Source organism: Colletes latitarsis, chromosome 9, assembly GCF_051014445.1.
Source record: "Colletes latitarsis isolate SP2378_abdomen chromosome 9, iyColLati1, whole genome shotgun sequence".
Classification (NCBI taxonomy): Eukaryota; Metazoa; Arthropoda; class Insecta; order Hymenoptera; family Colletidae; genus Colletes; species Colletes latitarsis.
Genome location: NC_135142.1, coordinates 29,653,429 through 29,663,428, shown reverse-complemented (window position 1 = coordinate 29,663,428; position 10,000 = coordinate 29,653,429). Strand labels below are relative to the sequence as shown.

Below are 10,000 nucleotides of genomic sequence, written 5' to 3'. Positions count from 1 at the left end.
CTTGGAGTGTACCTTAAACTGTTAACAGTTGACTCGATTCACGCCGCGGAACGTTTGGGTAAACTTAAACTCGCGCAGAAGTGCAATTCTATCAACGACAGACTGAAATATTTCCAAAGAGAACGGTCCAAGTTAATTGGGGAACAGTAGCCTTTGATTTAGTCGAAATTCTGCAAAGTAAACGTCTACGGACATTTGTAATTCTTCGTAATGTTTCATTATATACGAATCAAAGTGTTTTCTATATTCACGAGCAAATCTACGATTACCTAATCCCCTACGATTTCGCATGATAAAACAGAGTCACGTGACGTGTCGGTATGAGTCATCGCGCGCCAAAGTACCTAGGTACCGAAGAACTTCAACACGTCCCTGAATTTTAATCTATACACAGTAAATTTGACGAACCTTAGATATTTATTTCATCTGAAATACTTAGCATGTCCTCCTCGGAGGACACTGAACCAACAATGAGGCCGTGAAAATACTCGAATGAGGGAATTTGATACACGTGAGCAAGTTAAAATTGAAAGTTTCCTGGTCCATCGAGTTGAACGCCAATGGACCTCGACCCAGGTTTCGATGCCCGATACGTTGGGCAAAATTCTTATCTAGATCGGAATATCAAATAAGAAATGAAAGATAAAGAACTTGTTATTGATTAATGGTTGAATAAAATTTAAAATTTAAATTGTAGACTATCTATATATCATATCTCGCGTTGGACGGACAAAAACTTATCCGTGTAAACGTCGCAAATAAATCTCTGCGAGTTTGATTTCGTTCGTCGTCTGAATTACTCGAAAATTCTGTTTGCCTTTGGACAACGGTAACGAAACGCGGTGTTTATAAAATTCTGCAGAAGATTCGAGTTTCTAGAAGTATACCGAAAAACCATGTACGTACATATTATGTACGTGGTACACGGTACGCTTGTTTAAACTGTTTGGCCGTGAGAACGGTAGATTCGCGTCAGGTTGTGCGCGTACTCGCGCGTATCCACGGAGCATATGTATATCGTTTCGCTGCTACATCGTCGGAAGCGACGAAAGAACATGCCAGTACCGATGCAAAGTCCGGGCGAAATGCTGCGTCGCGTTAAGTCTCGTTTCTAGACACGGCCGTGCACGCTTTTGTGTCGCGTGCGGAATCGTGTGGTGCGCAGCGGCGATCGAAGACGTTCGAATCATCGACTCGATATATTTTACGAATTTTCTTGTTCGTTCTACCGAGACTGCGGAAATTTAGCGATCACCGTCGACAAGGAAAGAAAACAATCGCCGTGTGTTTCTTTCGAGTCGAAGAAAGTGACTTACTATGTCGATCGTGCTGCAGGCAAGTCTTTCTCGTCACATTGTCCTACGATAGTTTAATTATAGCTGCACGGCTTGTACAGACCTAGGCTCTCCCAAAATAATGATTGGATCAGCGTAGCATGCCTCCTCGTCCTCTGCTCTCTCTCTCTCTCTCTCTCTATCTCGTCGTTTCTCTTCCCTTGGGACACTTGTGTTGCAGTGCCTCTGGAAGTATACCTGTGAACAGCTGTCGTTTCGCTAAGAGTTCACGACACGGGTAACTTCCGTCGATGCTCGTTTAACTTCCACGCTCTCTCGTGCTGGTGCTGATAAAAAAAAAACAAAATTACGCCTGACTCGGTTTGCGTTCATCGTTGCCCCGTATTGCGACATAAACACATTTTCCACGAATATGTTTGGTGCACGTTAAGTGCACAGTTTTCATTCGCGCCGAATGAATCTGCCAAGAAACTGATCCTTCTTCGCACGATCGTTTCGTCTTCTTCTAGGTACCTATCGCTACCGTTTTGTATCTTTGTTCGTTTTAATAAAACGCGCGCGAAACTTTTTTGTAGCGCGATGCTGCAAGATAGGATTTCTATGAAGCGAGTGTTCTCGGTTTTCCTCCTTCGATAAGTGTTCGCGATGCGTATTATAAAGTAGAAGCTCGAGACTTCGCGTTTCGGGAAAACATTAAAAATGTACATTGAGACAAATATTTTTCAGATGGCTACTGTTCAATGTACAAACCACTAATAGGCATGGAGCAATTCCATGGTTTGAGCGATGGAAATATAAATATAAGCGATGTCAGTAAGTATCAGTAGGTTTGTTGTGGTTTAATGTTAGTTGTGTTTTTGAGTTTTAACAATTTCATCGAACAGTTGAAGTCATCCAAACTACCGATCCTGGATTTGTGGAGTCTAGTGGAAGAGAGGATCAACAGCCAGTGGAGATGAATACCGACAGGCTATTGCCATACGTCGAAATAATTGAACAGCCAGCTAGCAAAGCTTTACGTTTTCGCTATGAGTGTGAAGGCAGATCTGCCGGTAGCATACCTGGTGTAAATAGTACACCGGAAAACAAAACATTTCCTAGCATAAGAGTGAGTATTGAAAAAATAAAAATTTCTGTGAAAGATTAATTGTGTATAAAACCGAATATTGTTTGGTGTAGATAGTGGGGTACAAAGGCCGTGCTGTAGTTGTAGTGTCATGCGTGACAAAAGATCAACCGCACAGACCTCATCCTCACAACCTTGTTGGAAAGGAAGCTTGTAAACGCGGTGTCTGTACAGTAGAAGTTTCATCCGAAAATATGACAGTCACGTTTGCCAATCTTGGTATCCAATGTGTGAAAAAAAAGGACATTGAAGAGGCACTTAGAATACGAGAAGAAATTCGTGTAGATCCTTTTCGAAGTAAGTTGAAAATTTAACAAAAAGAGACAATATAATAAGTAACTGTATATTATTTTTCAACAGCTGGCTTCGAACATAAGAGACAGCCCACTAGCATTGATTTAAATGCAGTGAGATTATGTTTTCAAGTTTTTCTGCAAGGATCACAGAAAGCAAAATTCAATGTACCGTTACCGCCAGTCGTATCCGATCCTATATTTGATAAAAGTAAGGTTCCGTTTAACGATTATCTGTACGTAACCTTTGTTCGAATAATTATTTTTCTATATATTTGATATTTCAGAGGCAATGTCGGATCTTGTGATATGCAAGCTCAGTCACTGCAGCGCTTCGGTCGCTGGTGGTATGGAAATGATTTTATTATGCGAAAAAGTTGCGAAAGAAGATATACAAGTTAGATTTTTCGAGGAAAAGGACGGCCAAGTGATTTGGGAAGGATTTGGTGACTTTCAGCCTACTCATGTACATAAACAAGTATGTACTGTATTTGCATTGTATAATCATTTGTATTATAAAGACACGCTAAACGTAAGATCGATTTGTGTTGACAGACTGCAATCGCGTTCAGAACACCTACCTACCGCATTCAACAAGTAGAGCAGCCAGTGCAAGTCTTCATTCAGCTTAGAAGACCATCGGATGGTGTAGCGAGCGAACCGCTACCGTTTGAGATGTTACCACTTGGTGCAGGTAGGCCTGCTTTCTGGTCATTACGGAGAGCATTTGCCAGGAAAAAGACAGATTATAGCACGTTTGGTAAAATTTTAGCCACCGAATCGGCATTGCTATCGAACATTGCACCAAAATATCCACGTAATATCGATGAATTTAATAATAACAATAACAATAATTTTGATATAAAACAGTCTAACAATAAAATTTCCGCATTGCGCGCTTTAAATGACTTATATAACGTGAAAAATACATTAGATTCTTGCAACGGGAGTACCGAGATCAGTCGAAATACCGCACAAAGTGCAGATCACTTAAAGAACACTATAATAGATTACGAGAATAACGAGGTACCGATCCATACAGGGAAATGCACAGAAGACGAACAAATAAATAGAATATATAAAATTGACGGTAACCTCGTAGATAAAGAAACAGTCAGCACTAATTCAGGGACTTTAACTCACGCTAAATCTGATACCGTTGCTAACAATGCAAACGTATTGAAAAACTCGCAACTTCCTAAAAATAAGTCCGACTGGTTCGATTACTCCGAAGTAGGTAAATGGGTACAAAAGGGTCAGTTGTGCCTCAAAGAGAAAAATAACGAGGCGGACTTTAAAACCGAGACTGACGATTGCAATAAGTCGTTTAATGAATTATTGACCCAAGTAGCCGAGCTGGATCAGATTTACGCCGATACACACGCAAAGTTAGTACAGGCGACCTTTGAGCAGAGTCCGACCGATCAGCCAATGGATATCGACGTTTGCGATAATCAGACTTACACTAGTCTGCAAATGGCTATGAAAAATCCTGTAGAGTTTATAGATGTGCCGGTCGAAAGAAAGTATGAAGATGTATCTATACCAAAGATAGATCTACATCGTTCTTGTCCTTCGCCTCCGGTGACTACCAAGAGAGATGGAACGCAAGAAACGGAGGAGAGATTGCCGCCTTTGCCTCCTAAACGTATCCGAAAAATGCCTTCCATGCCTCTTTTACCTCGCCCTATATCCTCTCAGACAGCCCCCGAGTCATTTATCGAAGCACCAAACAAAAATTTACCTTCCTTACCTGGTACACTGCCCAAGAGCTCGAAGCAAGGTCTTTTCTCAAAATTGTTCGCTAAGAAAATAAAGAAAGATAAAGACTCTATTTCAAACGTGTCCAAGGACAGCAATACTTTGCTGAATGCGCCAGGAAATGTTTCATATCTAACAAGGAACAATATGCCGGATGCATCATTGTTGCAGAATCCAAGACCTAGCGCTACAAGTACCACTAGCGTTAAGTCTCTTAGATTAGAGGGTGACGAGACACCGCCTTACGGAATGGAGTTAACAGAGGCTGAACATTATGCATTGTATACCGCAATGGCGCCGCATGCAACGGCATCCGAATTCGACGAAATGTCTTTCTACTATAGTCCCGTGGAAGGCGGAAAGATATTTTCAGAAAAGAAAGAAACATAATTTGCTTTTGTATTTATAACGTTTGATAGAGTACTTCCACTTTAAAGTGCCATCTTTCATTTTTTTAATTGATATCATAATGGCATGTTGATATATTTTAAAGGTGGTAAATATTGTGATACATCGAAGCTGTTACTTCGGTGTTTGCGATTTCCTGCAAGTCGAATTCTCGCAGTTTTAGTACGCTCGCGTCTCCGCGGTGTATTTGTGTTAATATATTAAAAATTGTTGATAAGAAACTTTGAGAACACATCATACTTGCCATATAAATGATAAGGTTTTGTCGCGCCATCTTGATCAAAACTACCACAAATGAATTTAACGCTATTCTAGTCGAGGTACAAATTGTTATTCTTTTTCCATAGTCTTTCATATGAATCATAAACGATCGCTGATAACATAAACTCAGCTGAAGCTTGTTGTTTATTATTGAAGGAGTTAGTGTCCCTTCTAGTCAAATTTTACAGTGTTTACACTTATCTTCTTATACATATATTGCTTTTTACTATTTATAACATGTTGTTAAGTTTGTATGGTGTCTCAAGTTTATACGCATCACTATGTTTCTAGTCCTAGATTAGGCATTTAATTTATAGTTGGAAGAAAGATCGTTTTATTTGTTTGTAATAAATAGGTATTTTAAGCCGAAGGTGTCATTTCTGCAGACACGATACTTAACAGAACAATTTGCAAGATTTTTAAACCCCTTTGTCTTCAGAACAACTAACGTAACATTGTTAAATCGCATGGTTTAATGTGCAATCATTTATAGATGATCCTGATTCGTTAAGGCGAAAGCGACAAAAGTTTAATAACAGTCCAAATACGCTAGTTTTGAGGCATGTACAGGCAGAAGCTGAAAAGCGTGAGTATTTTTCTGAAATTGTCCTCAACTCTACAGCTTTGCCGGGGATGGGGTTTCAATGGCGTCAATGGCATCGTTGCACCATAAAAATCGATCAAAGTCCATTGTGCTACATTATGTCAAACTGCTGACTCTACTTTTCTGTACCATAACTAATTTTCATGTTGACATTTGCTACACACTTTATACAAAAGGAGAATGAATAGCAAAGCTGTCTCGGTGATGCCGGCAACGAATACCATTTTGTGCATTTTAATAGGGGCCTGTTACGCCCCATTTGTTGTAATGATTGTTCTAACGGATATAGAGAGTTTGTTGTAAGTTCCGGAGGTTTGGAATATATCTTGTACATTTGGAAAATGTTTACGGTATTTTTATGAAACGCAAGTTTACATTTGTCAAAATATCAATGTTTCAGCGTTCTTAAATTACATCATGTACTAACCACAGAATTAATCCAATCTCCTTTGCACATTGGAAATGTTTCGGTTTCAATGCTCTCTACATTTATTGCCGAGTATTTCGTGTGTTAAATCGCATCGAACAGTGCCTAATTGTCTGAACAAATGACACGAAACAATCGTTTGAGAACTTCCCCTGTGCAAAGGAAGGTGTTTTTTCACGGATTAGAATTTTCATTATATTAAGAAATACTATATACATATATATTTTCACACACTGGCGAGGAATCTTATTTTATACTTTTTTAAGAACGTATTTTGTATAAACATTTGAAATTTGTACTTGAATGTTTGGAGAGCAGTGGCCTTGTACATTTTAAAAAAGAAAACTGTATTTTTGTAATTATTATCGGTAATTACGTAAATCGATGCTATTTTTATATCGATTGATACAATAAATTCAGCATACTATAAAATATGGCTGTATAGCATAAGGTGTTTAATAGCATACAAGTACTCTGCTCTCGTACGACAGTGTTGTATTTAAAAACTCAGCAATACACTACAGGAACGGAAACAATGTGCAATATTTGTATGGTAATACAAATTTTTATAAGCTGTTTCTTTTAAAGAAAAAAAAGCTATATCTATATATTGTATGACTTACATATGCATAATATATCTATCTATATACATGTACAATTACTTGATGATGAAAATATCGTGTTTTTTTATTCCGCTCCCAATCAATTTCAGATTGAAAGAATAATGTATAATGTGACTCGCAGGTACGACATGATAATATTAGTTTAGTTTGCTGATTTTTTCTAATCACGTTGACTGTATTTTTTATTACAATACGAAGTACGACTCTTTTTTTTTTTCGTGTGTCCTTTGGAGTGAAAATATATAAAATTGCATGCATCATCTTCATAACTAATACTCTTTTGCTTTGATACGTTGCATTTGTTGGCTGATATTTGTTTTTCTGTGTAATATTTGTACGTTGTTCCTTCCTAATGTAGTTGTGCAGTGAAACCTAACATAGCGTTGTTTTATAGAATATCGTGTCACAGTCTAAAGAAACAATGCCCAAGACAGAACAAGATGTCGAGCGATAAAGCTATTTATTTGTTTTATCGGATTGTAGACGCTGCCATGTTAAATCAACCGATTCAATACGATTTTAACATCATCAAACCAGAACCAATGGAGAGGATATCTCCGTATGGAGGTGCAGTCGCCAGTGGGGGGTCATTTCCATTGTACTCAATAGGAACAACTTCTCCACAGTCCCAGTCTACAATGCAGACTCTGAGGCAATTCAGATCTTTTCTACACTTACAACTTTGAAAGTACAGAAAGATAATGTGGATTTATACAAATGCATGTATGTATACAGGCCTCAGGTATCCCCTGGTCGCACACCATCGCCAATGGAATACAGATACAACGCGCCTCTCGTTCATCCCCAATTATCACCTCAGTATCAACCGACAAACAGTCACGTAATGCAACCGCCGTCAACGGGAACCCAAATTCAACAGCAATATTTATATGTACACAATACGTTACACGCACAATCGCAAGAACAATTAATATTAAACAATGTGATATCTAATTATCAAGATGGATTGCAAACGTTAAACGACACTGGTAATACAAGCAGATTTTGCGTAAACCTGCCTATCGGTGGAGCGTCTCTTACCGCTATTCTGAAATGTCGATTCACGTGTTCTGATGTATTTAGCAGGTGGAATAGAAGCAACAGATGCCACGAGCGTTTTAGATATGGACAGTCAACAGTATAGCTTCGACTCGAGTCTGAATCAACTCGATTCGGCGGAGCTTGCCGCTTTTGGTACTGCTCTATCTGAGAACTTATCCAGTGGATTGTCTATTTCGGACACTAACAAGGTACGCGCAACGTTAACGAATTTATGCTTTTCGTTTTAATAATATACAACGATTGAGAAAATAAACCCTTATTAAATTTAGCCTGGAACTAGTAAAGGAGCAAACACAGAGGTGAGCAATGTCGAAGAAAGCAGTAACATGACAGACAGTTTTACGAGAATTACTAACAGCACCATCCAAGAGCTGTGCACTTTAAATAGCATGTATAAACCGAGGCGGCAAATTGACGATTAAAGAGCTATAAATTTTATTGATATTAATAACATGGTAAATCAATACGTTGCATAAACGGGACCCGCCAAACGGAAATGTTTCGTAAGTAATATACTGCAAGAGTAATTTAATATTGGTTGTGATAAAATTTCATCGCCTATCGTACATTCTTGTAAAAGTTAGCGGCTACTCTGCGTAGCCTTACAAACTTTATCTCGAGTTGATCATTTATTTTAAACTGTGAATACTTTTGTATAATTTCTGATGTACTTTTTTTTTTTTTTTTTTTAACATAACGGATTAAAATATTTATCGATCTAACTAATATATAAAGTGCTGTGACTGTGATCAAAGTGTACCGAAATCTACACGTTCTGACATGCATGCAGTGTCTCGACAAGGACCATAATTATATGAAATAAAACTCATAGTGAATAAAATACATTATGTATTGTAGAAGACAATCTGCATGCAGTATTCGTACAAATAATCGTTTTTAAGTAAGGACACCCCTGAACAAACATTTTTCTTACACGTCTCGTACGCATATACAAAATGTTTGTCTTTTATTTTTTACACATTTATATTTGCTACAAATTTGTTTGTAAATATAGTTATTATATTAGGAATTATTTCTAAGCACAAATGCTCTACTCTCGAAAACTTCATATGTTCCGTCCAGGTACGTTGATTCATTTAACAAATTTCTGCCCCAAACTCGGGACCGACATATGTAATTTTACGATCACGTGGAAAAGAAATGTTAAAATTTTACATCTGTACTTTATATTTTTCCATCGTAGATTCTTATGTACACAAATACTCGCGATTGTAATTATCCCAGTGTCAGTTACCAAATATCACCTTAAAATCACTATAATTACAGGATATTTTATAAACAAAATATCTGATACAAATAAAATTATACGTAGATACATACATTTACTACATATAAAGTTACATCTAAGAGTACATTATAAAATTTTACAATTATATGTATAAATAAACATGAATATTAAACTTTAAAAATATTTAATTCAATATATCACATATCATTACGTACACGTTTTATTGCAAATTTGCTTTGTTAGTATTTACACAGCATTACACAGATATAATTCTTAATTTGTACGTATATACAAGATAAGTAAAAACATTATTATTCTAAGTATCTTTAAAGGAATAAATTGTTCAAGTATCGTAAATGTAGTTATTTATAGGGAAGAGACTCGTTCCTTCACAAATACGTGAAGAATAAAAAACCATTTGTGTTGTTTTCCAAAATGTATTTACTTAAAAATACAATGAAAGTTCAATTCTGATGGAATGGGCAGAAATATAGTCTGTGGTGTCGGTTACTGTTACGTCGAAAGTGATGATGCGATGGTATCCTGTACAAAAGTAGTTTGAACAAGACTTATGAACACACAAACCAAATTCTTAGCCTAAGATTTCGTTTACGTTTAATCGTGACAGGTGGTCGTTACCAAATTCATTAAGTTTTTTTTTTTAAGTTCATATTTTTTTTTTCTTTTTTTTTTTAATGCTTACCTAACAAACGTAGGGATGTAACGGTATCGGGGCGATTGGCCTGATTGATTGTAAGACCCGTTAGCACCAGCAAATAATTTTCAGTCACGTTGAGCACTCGAGCAGAGAAGAGTACCGTGATCTCTGGCTCCAAGTACAAAACGCGAGTAATTTTTATTCCTTTTGGACATGTTGCAAACGGGGCTCGA

The 10,000-nt window shown here is 37.3% G+C and overlaps 2 protein-coding genes across 4 annotated transcripts in view; one reads left to right on the top strand and one right to left on the bottom strand.

The window, feature by feature from the left end:
* The window catches only part of LOC143345609 (uncharacterized), a 142,378-nt gene that overhangs the window by 124,947 nt on the left and 7,431 nt on the right, over positions 1 to 10,000 (bottom strand). The window lies entirely within an intron of this gene.
* Dl (dorsal) lies at positions 962 to 9,290 on the top strand. 3 transcript variants are annotated; one of them, XM_076772939.1, is made up of 12 exons: positions 977 to 1,335; positions 2,022 to 2,108; positions 2,180 to 2,403; positions 2,475 to 2,718; positions 2,782 to 2,925; positions 3,002 to 3,192; positions 3,270 to 3,408; positions 5,638 to 5,730; positions 7,282 to 7,450; positions 7,534 to 7,787; positions 7,882 to 8,048; positions 8,130 to 9,290. In XM_076772939.1, exons 2-12 carry the CDS (start codon positions 2,036 to 2,038, stop codon positions 8,280 to 8,282), a joined length of 1,851 nt encoding a protein of 616 aa, XP_076629054.1. In that variant the 5' UTR covers positions 977 to 1,335; positions 2,022 to 2,035; the 3' UTR covers positions 8,283 to 9,290. The 3 variants fall into 3 exon arrangements, with proteins under 3 accessions (XP_076629052.1, XP_076629054.1, XP_076629053.1); XM_076772937.1 differs by lacking the exons at positions 7,282 to 7,450; positions 7,534 to 7,787; positions 7,882 to 8,048; positions 8,130 to 9,290 and having other exon boundaries at positions 962 to 1,335; positions 3,270 to 5,779; XM_076772938.1 differs by lacking the exons at positions 977 to 1,335; positions 7,282 to 7,450; positions 7,534 to 7,787; positions 7,882 to 8,048; positions 8,130 to 9,290 and adding an exon at positions 1,368 to 1,804 and having other exon boundaries at positions 3,270 to 5,779.